This window comes from Anomaloglossus baeobatrachus, chromosome 1 (assembly GCF_048569485.1).
Source record: "Anomaloglossus baeobatrachus isolate aAnoBae1 chromosome 1, aAnoBae1.hap1, whole genome shotgun sequence".
NCBI classification, from domain to species: domain Eukaryota; kingdom Metazoa; phylum Chordata; class Amphibia; order Anura; family Aromobatidae; genus Anomaloglossus; species Anomaloglossus baeobatrachus.
In genome coordinates, this window is record NC_134353.1 from 734,631,227 (window position 1) to 734,652,341 (window position 21,115).

The 21,115-nt window shown below is 44.4% G+C and overlaps 1 protein-coding gene across 2 annotated transcripts in view; it reads right to left on the minus strand.

The window, feature by feature from the left end:
• Positions 1 to 225: 225 nt before the first annotated feature.
• TMEM132B (transmembrane protein 132B) overlaps positions 226 to 21,115 on the minus strand; it is an 853,124-nt gene continuing 832,234 nt past the window's right edge. For both annotated transcript variants that reach the window (XM_075322424.1, XM_075322431.1), the window contains exons 8-9: positions 14,702 to 14,893; positions 226 to 1,918 (exon numbers count right to left, since the gene is read on the minus strand). In XM_075322424.1, coding sequence (XP_075178539.1) covers positions 779 to 1,918; positions 14,702 to 14,893 — 1,332 coding nt within the window. In that variant the 3' untranslated portion in view covers positions 226 to 778. The remainder of the gene's footprint in view (positions 1,919 to 14,701; positions 14,894 to 21,115) is intronic.

Sequence of the window (21,115 nt, forward strand, 5' to 3'; positions counted from 1 at the left end):
TTCTCAGTGTTTTTAAGTCAAGTATCTGCTACAAGAATGCCAAGACTATGATCAGACTATGCTGGACATTAGAAACACAGCAAAGGCACTGCACACGTTTCCCCTAGAGACTTATTTGACTTCTGTAGTACATATTCACAGGCTAATGGCATAGTCTTTACAATACTGGCCCCACATTTTTGAAACTGCCATTATTAATAGTTGACAACAAAACAAAAGGCAAAATAAAATATATGATTCTTTATTTCTTGAATATTACTTTGCCAACCACCTTAACATTGTGTGTATTTAAGAAGTAATAATGATATTTTATGTTGAGATGCACGTAAATACATTTGTAATACATTCAGATTTATGTTTACAATGAACTGGAAATATGACAAGAAATGTCAAATGTGCTTTTAATTGGAAACCTGGCACAGCAGTTCTTACTTACAAACTGATTTACTGGCGGTATATCCAAATTCAGTAGAACACAACAGGTCTTTTTTCCTGCAGCACGTATACCACGTCACATATTGTAATCCCATTAGAAGAACCAGGATACCATTTCCAGTATGAAAGCATGACATGACGCCCAATAAAGAAATTACCGCTAGACAGATTTCTTCTTCATGACCTCCTTCTTATTTCGTGCCAAATAAATTGACAGTATAGCCTTTGTATAATGAACTTAACCTTGTTGGGTTTCTTTTTCTTCTCTATTGCTGTTTGATAGTCCCACTTAAAAAACAAACAAACAAAACGAAGGCATAAAGGTGAATATAAACATATTATATTACAGGTTGTCCTGAAGACTATCCATATAGTCTCTAAGTTCACGTGAATCTCCAACGTTCATATCCTGACAGACCCATTTAATATTTTCTTCATTTCCAAAGATGACTGCATTGGTATATGGACCACCTTCTTCGGGTAAAATAGTAGTAAAGGATGTGAACTTTACCCGTTTTCTCTTTGAGCTTCCTGCATTTATTGGCTCATTCTTGGACTCTTTTTCATAATTGTAATCTGATGACCTTATAATTTGACTATATGGATTCTTTTGTGAACCACCGTTAAGCAAAAAATTGTTTTCTTCAAATTGCGACCTTCTGTCAATCATTGTAGTGCATTCTTCTGCTACAGGAATGTCTACAGGGTTTTCTAACAGTTCTACCTCATTCCCAAGCCATACCCAGTCATGTGAATGTGGAATGTTTGCCTGATCGGCCACTGGAAACCTTTTATGTCTATATTTCCAAGCAAATGCCACACAGTTAATTAAAAAGACAAGAATTGCAAGGCAGAACACACAGAGAAGGGCATACATGCCAATTTCTAAGTCTGTGAGACCCCTTGAAGTCTGTGTAAGTTCACTTTCCTGGTTGTGTTCTGAGGCTATTCTTGTAGGAAAGCTGGTATATGGAATAGGAACAATGTGGGCATCATTATAATTCTTGTGATAGTCTACTGGAGAATCAGATGTTGAGTTTTTATTTAAATCTTCATAATTGACTGCAGATCCATGTTTGGGCCACTCATTTGCGGTCCTTTCTTGCTCTGCAACCTTTTCAGTTGTTTTACTTGTGATTTTCTTAAACTCGTCATCTATGCTTTGATTTTCATTAATATTTCCCTTTTGATCAGACTCTTTTTGGCCGAATTTAACCTTGATAGTTCCACTTCCAACAGCAAGGCTACTTTTCCTTTTAGATTTCTGGCAAATCTCACTGATTCCTAATTCTAACTTTATTAAAGGTCCTTGGCCTTCTCCTTCCGCAACCACAACAGGCCAGTTTGATAAAGGATTCTGATAAGTGGACACGACCATCTCATCTAGAGATGACACCATAATTGAGAAGTCTTTACTTTCATAGATATCCAGTGGTGTTACTGAGCCATCGCTAAACAAGGTCCACACACTGATGACTGCCTCCTGTAACAGAAAAAAGTTACCTTTTTACTACATATTAAAATATATATGAAAATATCATAGTTTTAGTTAAAAATCAGTCTGTGATCATAATAATGCAGATATGTTATGTACTCCCGATTTCTTGCTACATAAATTCAGTTCATTATCACAACATGCTTTGAAATTGCCCCACAGACTGCAATTCATATCATATCCATTGAGTGTATCGCTGTATGAGATCATATTAAAACTTAGTCAAAATTATTTATTATTTTATTAAGACCTTAAATCAAATGAGTGCCTAAAGACGATTTCCTGAAACCAGGAACTATTTTATTCCAAACATAAAGAAAAAAAATCAAATTTCTTAGAAAAAGAATTGACCCGACGCATTTCGTTGCCTGAAAGGCAGCTTATCAGAGGACATAATACTTTTTATGAGACACAAAAATAAAATCCCTAAAAATGTGTTGTAGATTAATACAAAAATCTTTACCCACTTATAAGTGAATGAGAATATCTCTTTCAAATATATTGTGACGCCCTGGACCCCAGGGGTCACAGGTAATAACACCTACCACATTTCACACACACCCCCACCCCCTGTGAGGTCACACACCAGTCACCCGAAAGGGAGACCTGATGCCTCCCTCAGGGCCAGTAGGGCACACCAGGTGGGCGGAGTCAGGTGGAAAGGCACGCCCACCGAGGAGACTACTGTTTTGAGGCAGGAAGTACAAACAGTTAAGTTCTAGTGGGAGAGCTGACAGGAGGTGAAAAGGAGAGAAACTGTCAGGGACCCGGGTTGGAGCCTGGGCCCCTTGGAAAACGTCAAGCAGGCAGACGGTGGTGGCCGCCCACAGGAGTACTGGTACAGCAACCGGCGGAACCGTAGGGACCGGGCTAGGGTTGGAGTCCGCTGGCCCTGAACCGGGGAGTCAACCATGTACCGGACCACCAGAAACCGGGTACTCAGACCTCGTCCTAGCTTAGAAGCCACTGAGTTTAGGCAAATTTACTGATTGCTGGCTGGACCTCACGGGTTCATACACACGCAAAGTCCCGAAAGAAGAAAAAAGCCCACCGAGACCGGGTGAGCGCCACCGCCAAGGGCCAATCACCCGACGGGCCAGCGCCTGCGGGCAACTGAGGGCTCCTCCGGCAGCTCCATGCCAGGGAGCGGGCTACCACTGCTCAGGCAGGGGAGCCGAACAAACCACAACCAGAGGTGCACGGGAAAGGGGCCACCATCAACCTCACAGGGGACACGAGCAGCCGGATGCGGGACCCGACCATACCCGAACTTTGGTTTACCAGTGACTCTGAGTGTGAATTAATCGTGAGTACACCAGTGCCATCCGGGCACGACACTGCACCGCAGCACGGCACCCTGCACCCCGACAACAACACCAGCGCTTCAGCATCTCCAGTAGCCCCCCCTCTACCACTGGGCCCCGGGACACACCGCCCCTACCCCCGGAGGGGCTAACATCTAGGCTGCGGCCGCAACACCGATCCCGGACGAGCCTGCCTTCACTCCAGCCACAGCGGTGGTACATCCCATCACCACGACCCGTGGGTGGCATCACGACCCGTTGGACAACAGCGCGGCCCTCCCCAGCTGCGCGCCTCATCCCATCACCACCACCACCCCCCACTGCCTCTCCCCTTAACAGAGCGACCTGGCCCCCGGTCCAGAGGCGCTCATGCCACCGACAACCCGAGCCCGGACCTCGAGCGGCTCGGCCCAAGCAAGCGGAAGAAGCGGCCGGGCCCCTCTCAGGGCAGTACAATATCACCCCACACTTCTGAATTGGTGGCAATAAATAAGATACAATCCAGAAGTGTGGGCTGATATCTTTGACAGAGGGATTCTCAATCACTTATATAAGTGAGTAGAGATTGTTGTATTAATCTACCACATTTTTTTAGGTTTGTTTTTTTCTTGCCTCATAAAAAGTATTATGTCCCCTGATAAGTTACGTCGGGACAATTCTGTTTATAGGAGGGACAGTTCTTTTTGTTTTTGTTTGGAATAAATTAGTTTCCAGTTTCAGGGAATTGTCATTAGGTACTCAGTTGATTTCAGGACTTAATCAAATAATAATTAATAAAGGTTAAGTTTTAATACGATCCCATACAGTGATATTATCGATTTTTGAGGGGATATCAATAGTCTCAGTGATTTTTTTTTCATATTGATTGAGTGACCACATTTAGATATATTTAGACACCTAACTCAAACATCCCCTGAGTATAACTGGCAATCTCAAGCTGATCATGTTGAGATATAGTGAGCCAAAACGTATGAAAGAACATAATTTTATCTTGGTGTTTTTTTTCCGACAGAAAAATTATAACTAGAGATGAGCAGACCCATTGACGTTCAGTCTGTCAGGTTCCTCCAAACTTTAGATAGAGTTTGGTTTGGGACCCAAACTTGACCTGATCCCCAAAGGAAGTCATTAATTGCGCAGTTCGGCTCTCCACCCACATACAGCAAGCCATAAACAAAGCATTTCGGGGGGCGGGGGGCACAGTTTTTCTGCACACTACATCCAATAAAGTTGTTGTTACCCCTGTGATGGCCATTCATAGACTGTAAGGAGCTCATATTGGGCTGAGCACCGACCGTACCCGAGCACAGTGATCCTCCATCAAGTGGCCAGCATACATAAAGCACCCAAACTCTGTTTTTTTTTGCAAAGTCTGTGTTTGATGCAAACACCAAACTTCGGGTTTGCTCATCTCTAATTATAACATCTAGTAAGAACGAAAATAAGGAGCAAATGTCAAGGAGAAATACAGTCTGTACAAGATGGGATCCAGCGCCAAAGGGTTAAAAGCGCGAAGTTACTATTCTAGGTGTAGCAGCTATACTCACTTAAAAAGTATATTTATCTCTCTAGAGTTGTTACTACAACAATATGAGCAAGTGTCAAGTTTAACAGATCATTACAAGGATACAGGATATTTTAGTATTATTTTAAGAAAGTTTCCCTAAGAATTCACTTCACACAACCTATGATTTAACAATACCCTGCAATTTAAGAAACAAGACACTGCTGGGTAAAAAGGTTAGATGGAGGCAAGAGACTCACCTTGACGAACAATAATGCAATTTTCTAAAATGAGCTCATGCAAGAAAAATAGTCATTTTTCTTCAGTGAGACAACACTTTGTCCACAAATGAACAAGATATTAAATATAATAACCACTTTATCTGCGTCACAAAAAATATGTACTAATATAAACGGCAAGTCAGAAAATCCTACTGTGATAATCATGTTCCCAGATACTAAGGTTTGGTAAACAATACAACCATTTATTTTGTGTTATAAATTTGATAATACTTCCCCTTCCAAGAAAACAACTTTTGCAATGACTAGATGTTGGCTAGTTTAGAATCCCCATTTTCATCCATCCCAGTGACCTGATAAAAAACTACAAGTATCTCTCATTTAGGTGCACCTGACCAGTCCTATATAACACAGGTAGACTATTTATTTGATTGGACACTTCAATTTCCCAGTTGTGGAACTTCAAGGAAATTGAACACTTATTTCAAAATTTCTCCACAGAGAAAAGCTGTTCACTGGGATTCCCAGCCAGGGGACAATGTGTGACCACCATAAAGTCAAAGGACCTTCTAAAATGTAGGGAGGTCTCCATTATTATTAGGATGGGATAATATTGGATGAGTGCACAAAGAGGGAAAGACTTTTTTTATATTGTCATTGCATGCTCATTTTATATCGAAAAATATACAAATATGTAAACATTGTTCTGTGAAGAAAATATGCCACTAAATGAAAAATGTGCTGTGCTATTTGGTAATGGAACTATTTAGTAATACCTTATCTGCAAGGTGTTGACCGCCCTCCAGCCTGCAATATAGATGTAGTTCTACAAGGAATGATCACAGATAGATAATTGATCACTTGAATGATTACATTATCAAAGCACTAAAGTCACATCCTTAGGGTCAGCACACACTGCAAGTAATATGGAGAGAGTGGAATGCGATAAAAAAAAATAGCATTCCACTCGGACCAATATTATTCTATGTGCCAGCTCCCAAGAGTGATTGTTTTCTCAGCCCTAATCGGACCGAGAAAACAGTTGCAGCATGCTGCGGGTGGAATGCGATCTTGTTTCACTCGCACCCATTCCAGTCTATGGGGCAAGAGAAACATCGCATTGCTCTTGTGTTTCACCGGAGTGACGCAAGAGCAGTGCGATTCTCGCATCAGCCGGCAACGGAGGAGAAAGGGAGATAAATCTCTCCTTCTCCTCCGCAGCACCGGCCCTCCCCTCCACAGCGCCGGCCCTCCCCTCCGCAACTGTGGTCTGATCGCATAATTGAACTACAGTCACATGACACTCGGCTCCTGCTGTGCTGCGAGCGTGTGCCGAGTGTCATGCGAGCACTCACAGTAATCCCCGTGTGGCCTCAGCCTTACTGTGATTATACATTAGTGCTATAACCTTTATCTACCATCGCGTGACTGATAGAGGTGACAGAAAAAGCCCACTTTGGTAAAGGAACTATATTCCTATTTATCAACACTTGTTATATTGTATGCTGGCCACCAATTGTGTGCCACTAGATTTATGGCATTTTAATATACTACTTCATTTCCAGTGGTTCCTGAACATTTCTCAAGCCTCTAGAATTTTCCATATTTCTATAAAAATTTGATCTAAAACCACATCAGATTTTCATATAAGTCCTGAAAGCAGATAAAGGGAGCCACATAACACAAATTGGTCAAAAAGTTTAGCAATGTTTCAAATAAGGAAAATTATCCAATGATAGTACATGTCTGTGAGTGGGAAAATTAAGTGAACCTCTACGATTACCAGATAATTTAAAGGTGAAAATAGAGTCTTGTGTTTTCCATCAGGCTCAAAACCAGGTGTGCCATTTACAGAACAGGCATCTATCAATTTCTGATGTTCATAACACAAGGAAGTGTATGCTGATATGAACAATGGTGTTTTCCAAGAGCCTCAGAAGAAGAGTTGTTGAAAAGAGATGAGTGGACCAAACACAGACTTTTAAAAAAAAATCAGTATTAGATTTTAAAATTCAAGTGCTTTATGTATGCTAACCACTCGTGCAAGAATCGCTGTGCTCGGGTACACTCTGCTCAGCCCAATGCAAGCCGCTCGCAGTGTTTGAATGCCTCGTACTGGGGGTAACAACAGCGTTATCAGATTTAGTGTGTACAAAAAAAACAAAGGGAAAAAACCTCCCTTACCCCCTTGGTTTATGGCTGACTGTATGCGGGTGGAGAGCTGAACTGCCCAGTCAATGACTTCCAATGGGGTTCAGGTCAAGCCTGGGTCCAGAACTGAACACTATCTAAAGTCCTGCCGAACCCGAACTCTAATGGGCCCGCTCATCTCTTGTTAATGCTCATAAGACTGCAAGAAGTTATAAAACCCTCTGTAAGGAGTTTAGACTCAAACAATCCACAGTCAGATAGATTGTGTACCAATAGAGGATACTGCGGCTATTTTTACTTACTTTATTTAGTTTTACAATTTATACTCTCTCCTGGAGCAGAATCTATGAAATATGGTGGTGGTATCATGGTTTGGGCATGTTTTGCTGCATCTGGGTCACAACCGCTTGTCATCATTCATGAAACAATAAATTGTGAATTTTATAAGCAAATTCTAAAGGAAAATGTCAGGACATCTGCCTATGAACTGAGTTTCAGGAAAACATGGGTGATGCAGTAAGACTAAGACCCAAAGCACAAAAGTTTTTCTACAAAAAAAACTGTTAAAAGATCAATAAAGTTATGGAATGGAAAAACCAAAATCCTGACCGTAATCCTACAGAAATGTTGTGAAACATTCTGAATCAAGCTGTTCATGGGAGAAAACTCACCAACACAAGAGTTGAAGCTGTTTTGCAGGGAGGATTGGTTTTAATTCCTCCAACCTAATGTGCCAGACTAATCAATAACTACTAGAAACAGTTATTGATACTGAAAGCAAACATTTACATACTTTTGCCACTCACAGATATGTGATATTGGAACTGTATATGATATTGGTTTAAAAAATTCCAAAGTCTTTTATTTCTTAATCTTTACTTATTTGTTAGATTTAATTCTCTTTATGTTGTTATCTTCGTTCTCTTTATCTACTTTTAGGATCTTATGTAGTTGTAGGTCAAAACTGAAGGTCAAATTTATGTAGAAATGTGGAGAATTCTGAAGGATTCACAAGTTTTCAAGCATCATTGTATGTACTAATTACTTGAACTTTGAGGAAATCAAAGCATTGAAATATAGAGACGGATGACTACACTCTTTTCTTCAGCGCTCTATTGGGAGACCCAGACGATTGGGGTATAGCTACTGCCCTCCGGAGGCCACACAAAGCACTACACTAAAAAGTGCAAGGCCCCTCCCCTTCTGGCTATACCCCCCCGTGGTATCACGGGTTCTCCAGTTTTCAAGCTTTGTGCGAAGGAGGTCAGACATCCATGCATAGCTCCACAGATTTTAGTCAGCAGTAGCTGCTGACTATTTCGGATGGAAGAAAAGAGGGCCCATATAGGGCCCCCAGCATGCTCCCTTCTCACCCGTGGATGGTGTTGTAAGGTTGAGGTACCTATTGCTGGTACGGAGGCTGGAGCCCACATGCTGCTTTCCTTCCACATCCCCCTGAGGGGCTCTGAGGAAGTGGGATCCTGCCGGCCTCAAAGCTCTGACGCCGGGCTCCATCCACAGACCCATTTGAACCTGCTGGATACGGAGCTGGAGTACCGTTCAGGGACATGGCCCTGCACCATTACAGGTACTCTGTGTCCCCGTACACACAGGCACAGCACACTCCAGACTTGCTGGGTGTGCTAGTGCGCCGGGGACAGTAAAGGGTTACAGTCACTGCAGCTTTGCTGAGTGACTTTGTGTTTTGGGAACTACCGCGCCGGACGCTCCGGGAGCGGCGGCGCGGCTGGGACTTGTAGTTCGCCGGGGACTGGGCGCCGACCGCGCTTTTACGGCGGCGGCGCTTATAAATCCAGTCCCCGGCTTCTGCGGCCTAGTGCCGCTTCGTTCCCGCCCCCTCCCTGTCACTCAGGGAAGGGGACAGGCGCTGAGCAATCAGCAGCGCCGAGGGCTGGAGCCTTTTTACATGCTCCAGCCCTCTCACTGCACACTGTCGGACGCCGGATTCCCGCTCTGCCCTGGGGGCACGCCCACGGCCCGCCCCTCCTCACATGAGCTGGGGAAGAAGCCGGCAGCCATTACTGCAGTCCGAGCTCGGACTTTCGGCACCAAGGCAGGACGGTGGCGATCATACACCCGCTTATAGGCGGGCGGTAAGAGGCACACATAGTGCTGACCACGATATAACTGCAGTGTGTACATGTGTTGTTTTTTACTGCATAGGTCGCTATATACCCGCTTGGGGAGCGACACATCAGCAGCAGGAAAGCAGGTGTGCTAAGGCACAGGCTTTCTAGGCTGCTTGTATTGCACGACTGAGGTGTTCATTTGTGTTTATGCTTATATGCTATACATTGCACTGTACAGTCGCTAGTCTTAGCTATATTCTCCTGGAATGGCTAGACTACAGCAGCAGAAAACCAAGGGTGCTGGGGCACAGGTTTTTTTCTATGCTGCTTGTATTGCATGGGCTGCAGTGTGCATTTGTACTTGTGCTTGTATGCTATACATAGCACTGTATGGTCACTCTTCTGGGCCATATTCCCCGAGATGACTAGTCTACAGCAGCAGAAGAGCTGGGGTGCCAGGGCACAGGCTTCTATGCTGCTTGTATTGCATGTGCTGCAGTGTTCATTTGTGCTTGTATGCTATACATTGCACTGTAGGGTCACTCTTCTGGGCTATATTCCCCTAGATGACTAGTATACAGCAGCAGAAGAGCAGGGGTGCCAGGGCACAGGCTTCTATGCTGCTTGTATTGCTTGTGCTGCAGTGGTCTTTTTGTACTTTATGCCTGTATGCTATACATTGCAATGTACGGTCACCAATCTTGGCTATATACTTCTAGATAGCTAGTCGGCAGCGGCAAAAAAGCAACACAGATTTCAGTGCTGTTTTTACTACATGGGATGCTGTTCATGACACCGTCCCATTGTGTGCATGCTCCCCTGTAGCACGTCGTCTGCCGGGGTCTCTAGCACTTCGTCTGCCGGGGCTCTACTAGTTGTGGCCAAAGAAACCTCCTGTCAACCCTGTCCATGGACAGGGACGGAGTAGTCATAATATAGAGACTTGCATCCATGGGCAATCTACTTGACCAAAAGGCAGCTCTTCAGGGCTTTGATACTGACATCGCTCTCAATCCGGATACACCGGGTGGTAACGCCATACGGAATGATCCTATACAGTCCATCAATGGAAGGTTGGATCTTTCTCCCTCAGCTCCCACAGTGGAGATAGGAGACGAACAGGAGAAGTTCCTTTTCAGTATCTCACGCAGATATTGAGTTTTTTCTGGCCACGCTGACTTCAGAGAAGCAGTCCAGGAACACCACGCTTACCAGATAAGCGTCTTCTCCAAACGTTTTTAGGATACACGTTATCCCTTTTCCCCTGACGTGGTCAGCGCTGGACCCAGGGTCCAAAGGTGGATTCTCCAATCTCCAGGCTTGCATATAGAGCCATAGTTGCACTGGAGATGGGGCTTCACTTAAAGATGCCATTCACAGACAGATGGACTCTGGTTGAAATCTGTCTAGGAGGCTATCGGCGTGTCGGTTGCTCCGGCATCCACAGCCGTATTGGCAACCTAACCTTTTCAGCTGTTCTTGCGCAGCTGACCTTGAGCAGGGACATCTGTACCGCAGAGGCGTCCGTAACCCCGCAATGTCTGCACTGCGACTTACCCTGTTAATACTGTCCTAAAAGTACAGTCGAGGTTTCGGTCCTTCCCAAGCTCCGGCAGGTCCCAATTGTCCTCGTGCAAAAGGGCTACAAAACCTCAGACGGGCTCAGATTCCGGCCGGGCTCAATCTCGCCCAAGGAAGGCAGTCGGAGGAACCGCTACCAAGGCGGTCTCCTCAGGACTCTCAGCTCTCTCTCTCTCTCTCTCCGCATCCGCGGTTGATGGCAGACTCCCCCGCCTTTGGCGACATTTAGCTGCCACAGGTCACAGACCGGTGGGTGACGGACATTGTGCTCACGTGCACAGGACAGTGTTCTGTTCTCGTCCTCCGACTCCATTTTTCAGAACGGCCCCACCTCTCCACCGAGCAGATGCCCTGCTGCAGGCGGTGGACGCGCTAAGAGCAGAAGGAGTGGTGATCCCTGTCCCCCCTCAGGAACGAGGGCGAGGGTTTGTACTCCAATCTCTTTGTGGCTCCAAAAATGGACGGTTCCTCCCGTCCTGTTCTGGTCCTGAAACTGCTCAACGAGCATGCGAACGCCAGGCGGTTCCGGATGGGATCCCTCCGATCCGTCATTGCCTCAATGTCTCGAGGAGACTTCCTTGCCTCAACAGACATCAAAGATGCCTATCTCCACGTGCCAATTGCTACGGAGCACCAACGTTTTCTACGTTTTGTGATAGGAGACGAACATCTTCAGTTCGTAGCTCTGCCATTCAGTCTGGCGACAGCCCCACGGGTGTTCACCAAGGGCATGGCAGCAGTGGTAGCAGTCTTGCACTCTCAGGGACACCCGGTGATCCCGTACTTGGACGATCTACTCGTCAAAGCACCCTCCCTCGAGGCATGCCAACGCAGCCTGAATGTTACGCTGGAGACTCTCCAGACTTTCGGGTGGATCATCAATTTGGCAAGGTCAAATCTGTCTCCGACTCAATCACTAAGTATCTCGGCATGGAGTTTCATACTCTATCAGCCATAGTGAAGCTTCCGCTGAACCAGCAGCGGTCACTGCAGACAGAGGTGCAGTCTCTCCTTCAAGGCCAGTCGCACCCCTTAAGGCGCCTCATGCACTTCCTAAGGAAGATGGTGGCAGCCATCGAGGCAGTTCTCTTTGCGCAGTTTCATCTGCGCCAACGGCAATGGGACATTCTCCGCCAATGGGATGGGCAGTCAACCTCCCTGGACGGGAAGTCTCCCTTTCCCTGACGGCCGAGGACTCTCTGCAATAGTGGCTTATTCCCACCTCATTGTCATAGCCCCCATCCTGGGCAGTGGTCACGACAGATACGAGTCTGTCAGGGTGGGGAGCAGTTTGTCTCCGCCACATGGCTCAGGGGACGTGGACTCAGCAGGAGTCCACCCTTCAGATCGATGTTCTGGAGATCGGGGCAGGGTATCTTACCCTATTAGCTTTCCAGAAGTGGCTAGAAAGAGAGCAGATCCGAATCCAGTCGGACATCTCCACAGCGGTGGCATACATCAACCACCAAGGAGGGACACGCAGTCTCCACCATATCCGCAGTTCACATCCCGGGCGTAGAAAACTGGGAAGCAGACTTCCTCAGTCGCCAGGGCATGGACGCGGGGGAATGGTCCCTTCACCCGGACGTGTTTCAGGAAATCTGTTGCCGCTGGGGGGTGCCGGACGTCGACCTAATGGCGTCTCGGCACACCAACAAGGTCCCGGCATTTATGGCACGATCGCGCGATCACAGAGCTCTGGCGGCAGACGCCTTAGTGCAAGATTGGTCGCAGTTCCGGCTCACAGATGTGTTTCCACCTCTGGCACTCTTGCCCAGAGTACTGCGCAAAAATCAGATCCGATTGCAGCCGCGTCATACTCGTCGCACCAGACTGGCCGAGGAGATCGTGGTACCCGGATCTGTGGCATCTCACGGTCGGCCGACCGGGGTCACTACCAGACCGACCAGACTTACTGTCTCAAGGGCCGTTTTCTCCAGGAATTCGGCGGCCCTGAACCTGACTGTGTGGCCTTTGTGTCCTGGATCCTAGCGTCTTCAGGATTATCCCAAGGGGTCGTTGCCACCATGAGACAGGCTAGGAAGCCCACGTCTGCTAAGATCTACCACAGAACGTGGAAGATTTTCTTAATCTGGTGCTCTACTCAGGGAGTGTCTCCCTGGCCATTTGCATTGCCTACTTTTCTTTCCTTCCTACAATAGGAGTTAGAAAAGGGCTTGTCGCTAGACTCCCTCAAAGGGCAAGTCTCAGCACTATCCGTGTTTTTTCAGAAGCGTCTAGCACGTCTTTCTAAGGTGCGCACGTTCCCGCAGGGGGTTTGTCATATCGTACCCCCGTACAAGCGGCCGTTAGATCCATGGGATCTGAACAGGGTTCTAGTTGCTCTCCAGAAGCCGCCTTTCGAGCCTCTGAAGGAAGTTTCCTTTTCTCGCCTGTCACAGAAGGTGGCGTTTCTCGTTGCGATCACATCGCTTCGGCGAGTGTCTGAGCTGGCAGCTCTGTCATCCAAGGCTCCCTTCCTGGTGTTTTCACCAGGACAAGGTAGTGCTGCGCATCATTCCGGAGTTTTCTCCCTAAGGTCGTATCCTCGTTTCATCTTAATCAGGATATCTCCTTACCGTCCTTTTGCACTCATCCGGTTCACCGGTATGAGAATGTTTACGTTTGCTAGATCTGGTGAGAGCACTCAGAATCTACATTTCCCGCACGGCGCCCATACGCCGTTCCGATGCCCTTGTCGCTGGTACGCGCAAGAGGTTGCAGGCTTCTAAAGCCACCCTGGCTCGATGGATCAAAGAACCAATTCTGGAAGCCTACCGTTCTGCAGGGCTTCCGGTTCTCTCAGGGCTGAAAGCCCATTCAACCAGAGCCGTGGGTGCGTCCTGGGCGCTACGACACCAGGCTTCGGCTCAACAGGTGTGCCAGGCAGCTACCTGGTCGAGTCTGCACACTTTCACCAAACATTATCAGGTGCATACCTATGCTTCGGCGGATGCCAGCTTAGGTAGAAGAGTCCTGCAGGCGGCAGTGACATCCCCGTAGGGGAGGGCTGTTTTGCAGCTCTAACATGAGGTATCTCTTTACCCACCCAGGGACAGCTTTTGGACGTCCCAATCGTCTGGGTCTCCCAATAGAGCGCTGAAGAAGAAGGGAATTTTGTTACTTACCGTAAATTCCTTTTCTTCTAGCTCTTATTGGGAGACCCAGCACCCGCCCTGTTGTCCTTCGGGATTTCTTGGTTGTTTGCGGGTACACATGTTGTTCATGTTGAACGGTTTTTCAGTTCTCCGACGTTATTCGGAGTTAATTTGTTTAAACCAGTTATTGGCTTCCTCCTTCTTGCTTTGGCACTAAAACTGGAGAACCCGTGATACCACGGGGGGGTATAGCCAGAAGGGGAGGGGCCTTGCACTTTTTAGTGTAGTGCTTTGTGTGGCCTCCGGAGGGCAGTAGCTATACCCCAATCGTCTGGGTCTCCCAATAAGAGCTAGAAGAAAAGGAATTTACGGTAAGTAACAAAATTCCCTTCTCTGAAGTGTTTTTTTACATGGTGTCTCAATGGATAGCAATGTTACTTTGCCTCAATGGGTTCAGGATAAATATGAGTTTAAGTGCACTGCCTCAATGTAGTACTGCTAACATGGGTTAATTCACATACTTTGCTTTCCTTCTATAACTCCCAGTCATACTGACTTACACACTATAAAATTTGTCCTAGCATGTTTGTCTACTCCTGACAGAGAAATTACATTGTAAACCCCTCTGGAAACAGAGACCAATGTGGAAGAATACATTCTTTATACTGACAGTACTCTGTAAAATGTGAGCTTTATGTATGTAAATAAGCCCTAATACATGAAAAATAAGTCAAGACAAAGTATTACATTCTCGGTATGATATGTGCAAATACAGTTCACTGCATCATTTTTGTATGACTGTACCTGTTTTATCTCGTGCAGGATATCAGTGGCTGTAGTCGTTGTAATGATGGCTCTTTTATTACCCTTGCTGGCTTGTACAGACAATGAAAGACCAGTTATCAGTTGAATTCCTAGGTCAACAATTCCAACACGATCATCCAGCACTGTCACTGTTTTTTCAGCCAAGATGGAATCGGACAATGGAGAAAGAACCTGAGAAAATAATTATGAAAAGACTTTGGTAATTTAGCATAATAGAAAAAGTATCAGATATCTACAACATAGAGTAATGCAATAAAATGCAACAATCTATATCATCTGAAGAGTTTGTTCTTATTATTGGCACAGAATTGCAATATTCCCTAATTTAATTGAACATTTTACAAGACCACATACACTATTGCCCTGATTAATCAAGACTGGTGATCTTCACGTCGGTTTTGTTGAAGGGGTATGCTGGAAGCATAATTTCCTGTACGGTACATGTTTTTCACGGACCCATAGACTTGTTTTGTCCCTTGTCATCAGTGCTTCCAGAAAAAAACTGAAATGTCTCTATGTTTTGCATGAACACACAGTACGTGTAAAACACGGACTTGTGACCAACACCATTAGATTACAATGGCTATGACTGGTATCTGTGAAAAAAAACAGATACAAAATATACATGCCACATAGACATCTGAATGAGTCCTAAAGACTAAGCAGGGGCTGAGTGCTGAGGCAAATAATGCCTAATAGTAGTCAATGCTCTGCTGACTCAATAACAGCAGCATTCCAAAACTCCTCTAGCATTAACATCGACAGCAACACAAACACTGGGAATTGGGGACTTCATGGCATGGGTTTTCAGGGTAGAGCAGCTGCTTGCAATCCTGAGACTACCAAGCAGAATGCCAAGTTGTGGATGGAGTGGTGTAGAGCAAAAGCCACTGACTCTGGGGCAGAAAAATGTGTTCTGTTGGGTGATGAATCACTCTTCCCTTTGTGCCAATAGTATAGTAGTTGTTAAAGGTAGGATACTGCTATGGGATTGATTTTCATGGACTGGCTTGCACCGAGCTCTGACCTGAATCCCATCACAGCCCTTTAGGATTAACTAAGATACAAACCAGGCCCTTTCCCAACATCAGTGTCGGACTCATAAATGCTATTTTGTAGGAATGGTCAAAAATTCCCACAGGCACAATCCAAAACCTTGTCGAAGCCCTCTCAGAACAGTGGAAGCTGCTTTAATTGTGAAGGTTACACCAACTAATATTAGTACTTATGGATTTAGTACGTATGTCATAAAAGCTCATGTAGGGTTAATGTGTAGGTCTCCAACAAAGTAGTTTTGTCCATATAATGTATGGACATTACTTTGATACGTTTTAAGCTATTGTGCCATCCTTTTGTAAATAGACTTTATATTATAAGTTTAGGTGAGTATTATGTATACATTGACCTCTTCTGGGTGGCCTGAAGGTTAGTAATGGCTAAAACTAACACTGAGCAAATGCCAAGAAAATAATAAGTTAAGTGGTTTCTAAATACAGTGAGCTCAAAACTATAAAGAGTGACAGAGTGACCCACTTCACTGGGGAATTGATGAAACATGGCCAATTTGGGGAAGGAACAGTCTTTACTTGTTCCTATCACTCACAAAGCGAAGGGAATTAAAAATCCAGAATTGCATAGAAGAAGCACATTTGTCCTGGGTAAATTGCTTGCCCATTGCACTGTATTCAGTGAGAACTGCCGCTAAGGTGTACAGAGAACCTGTCCCCATATTAAATATTTTTGGTAGTGCCCCTAAGACAGGTATCTCCCAGAGCAGCTGCAAGCCTCCCACGGTCTCGAGCTGCAGAAACATCTGATTGTTACTCATAACTGCGTTCTTTCCTCCATCCCAGACTATATCTGCCTAAGCGGCACCCACATTCTGGTACCATAAGATTGAATTGTGGTCAAGAAATCCCAGAAACACATGAGACCACTGGAACTCAAAAATAGTAAGTCATTTCAAGTATTACTAACCAGTGCAACTTCTGTCAAACTCCATGGCAAGGACACTTGGATCTATGCCAGCCACTGCAAAAATGTCCTAAACCTAGATGATGAAACTGCTCCCTTTGGACTGTGCTGATGGCAATTGTACCGCTTGTCCTAACTCTCAATAAAGTACTTAAAGAGAACTGGGACAACAAACTGATAAAATATCACCAAATCGTGCTCCGAGACAAAGACTCTAAAAACAGTCCTAAAAATTGCTGGATATATATGCAGCATTGTGGATAAGGAGGAAAGTCCCTGGTTACAGATAAATCTTACTGGTTGTTTAAACTGGTTGGTTGGTTGGTTTGTATGAGTTACACCTAGTACAGGGTAAACTCACTGTACACAGGGCTAAGACATTTTCTCTATGTGAAATTCCAGTGAAAAAACGTACGTTAAGCCTGCATGGTCCACTCTCCAAGGAATGGGAAAAAAATGAGGGGCACTTCTATGACATGATAGTTGTTTTTAGAAAAGGAACCATGAATATTTTGAGTACAGTTGGTTGTAGTTTACAGATACTGTCCAGACTTGTGAATGACTTGACCCATTTAATTACTTTCAAGTCTAAGACATTTAGACAGGATAAAGTCAGTTTTCAAAACAACCAGACTTGGTGTGCAACAACCTCAATTAAGGAACTCTATACTTACAGTATATACTTTGTCTTAGGAGGCCCACTGACATCATACGCTCAATATTGCCTAAGAATTTATATCTGGTATGTGGTCACCAAGCAAATAAATGGCTTCCCAAAGATGCCAAAGGGACCTGCACCTTTGTACACTTTATGTCTGCTACCTTCATACTTTCTCATAGTGGCCTACATACAAATGCCGTTCCTAAACACTCCCTATATAAACGAGCTGTGGAAAACCACCCCAGACTGAATGGTAGACTTCATATAGTGAAGAAGCGGATAGGGAACTACAGTATATAATCAGTTTACCTTTTTCTTATTATGCAAACATGGGATGAACTAGAAGGATTGACTGACCATATAGATGACCAGATATGGGAAATAATCGGGATAGTAAACCAGACCAATAAAGTGGATGCTCTTTACAGATCATTACAGTGGTTAACCAGTAGACAATAGCACTACACTACTTCACAGACAAGAAAGAAAGGATGTGTCAGATAATGGCTCTACCTGTTACCATTACATAGACCCTACTGGGAATTTTCAAGTAAAGTCCAAGACTGAGATAATTAAAAAAATGAGGGACAACTGGTAGCAGGAACATTATGAAAACAAGGATTTCTGGTGGAGCATCACCTTCTCTTCCCTTAATTCTGCCAACTGGTTCAAAGGTATAGCTGAGTAGCAAATGGGCATCCTGTAAGGCATTTAATAGATAGGAATGTTGGTAGTACTAGTGTATGTAGCCACCAAGATTGGTATATTTACAGAGATGAAACTATGTAAAGAGATACGCACAGTCCATCAATTAACCCATTAGCAAAATATCAGAGCACTCACTCAGTAAACATACAGTCATGGCCGAAAGTGTTGGCACCCTTGAAATTGTTTAACAAAAGGTCATAGGTCATGGGTCTTCTAGCAGGACAATTACCCCAAACATACTTCAAAAAGTACTCAGAAATGGATGGAAACAAAGCGCTGGAGAGTTCTGATCTGGCAAGCATTTAGACCGGATCTGAATCCCATCAAACAACTGTGGAGGGATCTTAAAATTGCTGTTGGGAGAAGGAACTCTTCATATATGAGAAACACTGAGCATATTACAAAAGAAAAGTGGTCAAACATTCCAATTGATAGGTGTAAATAACTTGTTGATGGTTGTAGGAAGCAATTGATTACAGTAATTTATTCCAAAGGGTGTGCAACAAAAGGATGCCAACAATTTTGTCCGGAATATCTTTGGGGTTGTATGTGATATTATGTCCAATTTGCATTATTTTCTTATTTTTTTGGGTTGTTCCAATATACACAAAGGAAATAAACATATGTATAACAAAACATGTGATTGGAATAATTTTCTGGGAGAAATATCTCATTTTCTGAATCAGTTTCAAGGATGCCAACATTTTCAGCTGTACAGTGAAATTTTGGGCACACCTGAACAAAACAACATGTTACTGTGAACACTTAGGCAAGCTGAAGATGAAATGATCTCTAAAAGGCATACAGTTAAAGATGACATGTTTCCTTTTTATTTTAGTCAAACAAAAATATTTTTTTCATCTTTTACATTTTAAAATGAACAAAAAGGAAAATGTGCTGATACAAAAATGTGGGCACCCTTGGAGATTTAGGTGATCAGATAACATTGAAAAAGGTTAGAGCTTAATTAGCCTGTTATGATTATGGCTTGTTCACTATCATCGTTATGAAAGGCCAGGTGATGCAAATTTCACAACTTTATAAAAACTCAGCCTCCTCTAATCTTGTGTAGTAATAGACAGACCCAAACTGTAAAAGTCCGGATCCGTGCAGGTTCAAAAGTACCCGAGCACCGACCCCGAGCCCGGAGTTCTTAGGGAAATCCAGGTATCCATCTGGGTCCAGCAAGTCCGGGGCCACTCATTCATTAATGCATATGCACTGCTTCACCCACCCACCGGCAGGCCTCGTGTCTCTAATTGGTTGCAGTCAATGTGCCCCCACCCTGTGTGACAGCGTGTCTGACTGCTTTCAATCAGAGATGCTGTCTGTGGGCCTATAATGGTAGACCTCATATAAGTAAATAAAAAACTGGCAAGGGTCCTCCCATATTATTATACCCAGCACAGATAAAGCATACGGCTACAGGCTGCACCCCCACCCCCACTCTTGCGCTAATCATGGCTCTATATCAAAATAAGAGGGACAGCTTTTTTTTTTAAATTATTTAAATAAATTGTTTTAAAAAATGGTGTGAAGTCCCCCCCAGTTTTGATACCAAGCCATGATAAAGACGACAGCAAGGGACTGATAGTGTCTGGCTGGGGAAACCCAAGCCTAATAATAGCAGCCTGCAGCGGCCCAGGATCGTTGCATCCGCTAGAGGTGACAATCCCGGCAGTTTAACCAGCTTATACCAATTGCCCTGGTACGGTGGCAATTGGGAAAATATCAGAGGTTAATGACAGCTCCCAGCTGCCACTAACGCCTAGATTAGTAATGGCAGGTATCTATGATACCCCCAATACTAAACTGTAAATGAAAAGAAATAACCACAAAGTCAAAAAAATGCTTTGTTTATTAAATTAAATACAAAAAACACCCTCTTTAACCCTTTTAGTAACACCCAAAACACCCAAGTCCGACGTAATCCACACAAGGTTCCACGACAATTGCAGCTGTTGTACTTTACTGAAGGCTCAGAGACTCACAGAGGAGTAAAGCATCTGCACCGATGCCCACATTTTTTGTCAGTTGGATCTGGGGTGGAATGAAGAAGGATCCAAGCAGAATCCAGCCCCTCATCACCATATGTTAACTCCTGTGGGTGGAGGTTATGATGATGAGACTCAGATACCTGAGGCGCACACATACTGTACTGTCAGGGCAGGAATATGAGGAGGGTGACTGTCAGGTCAAGGAGTGGGACAACAGAAATGATGACAATAAGGTTCTAGATCCCTCTTGGTGTGAACTAACTCAGAGGCACCCAGCTGAGTGGCTCAGCAGAGGAGGTGGATTAAGTGGAAGATGAGGAGGTTACATTGCCGCTTACCACACAAACAAGTAGTGATGCAATCATGACAAGCACTGCAACCTCAGTCACAACTCTAGCTGTGGCCTGCAGCAGTCACGAATCTGCAGATCGCATGGACTGGAAGGGTCTTTTTTGACACTGCAAAGGATGACCCAACTTACATTATCTGCTAAATTTGTAAAAATCGACTCAGTAGAGGTATAAATTCCAACAATTTTACTACTACATACATAAAGCGGCACATGCACAACCAACATGCATTATTTTAGGACTCTTACTCTGCTAAAACACAGCCTAGTGGGCATGGGTAACTACCGGCCGCCTCATCAACCACATCTGCTGCTTCTTCCTCTTCTGTCACCATGGCAAGAGTTCTCACACAGATCTCGAGCCACAGAACCTCAACTTGTTTTCCAGCTACAATCGAGGGGAGTGAGAGCACATCAGCTGTTACGGAAGTGGACATGCATGGTGTTTTAGAATTTTCTGAGATGACTTTTCAGTTTTCATTGGCTGTAAGCCATAATCATCAACATTAACAGAAATAAATACTTGCAATAGATCCCTCTGTTTGTAATAACTCTAAATAATATGTTTCCCTTTTTGTATTAAATTACTAAAATAAATTAGCTTTTTGATTATATACTAATTTATTGAGATTCACCTGTATATGAAGATAGATTTTTCAAAGGTCATATGGATTGATGAGATGAGAATGAGTGGCGCTGGAAAA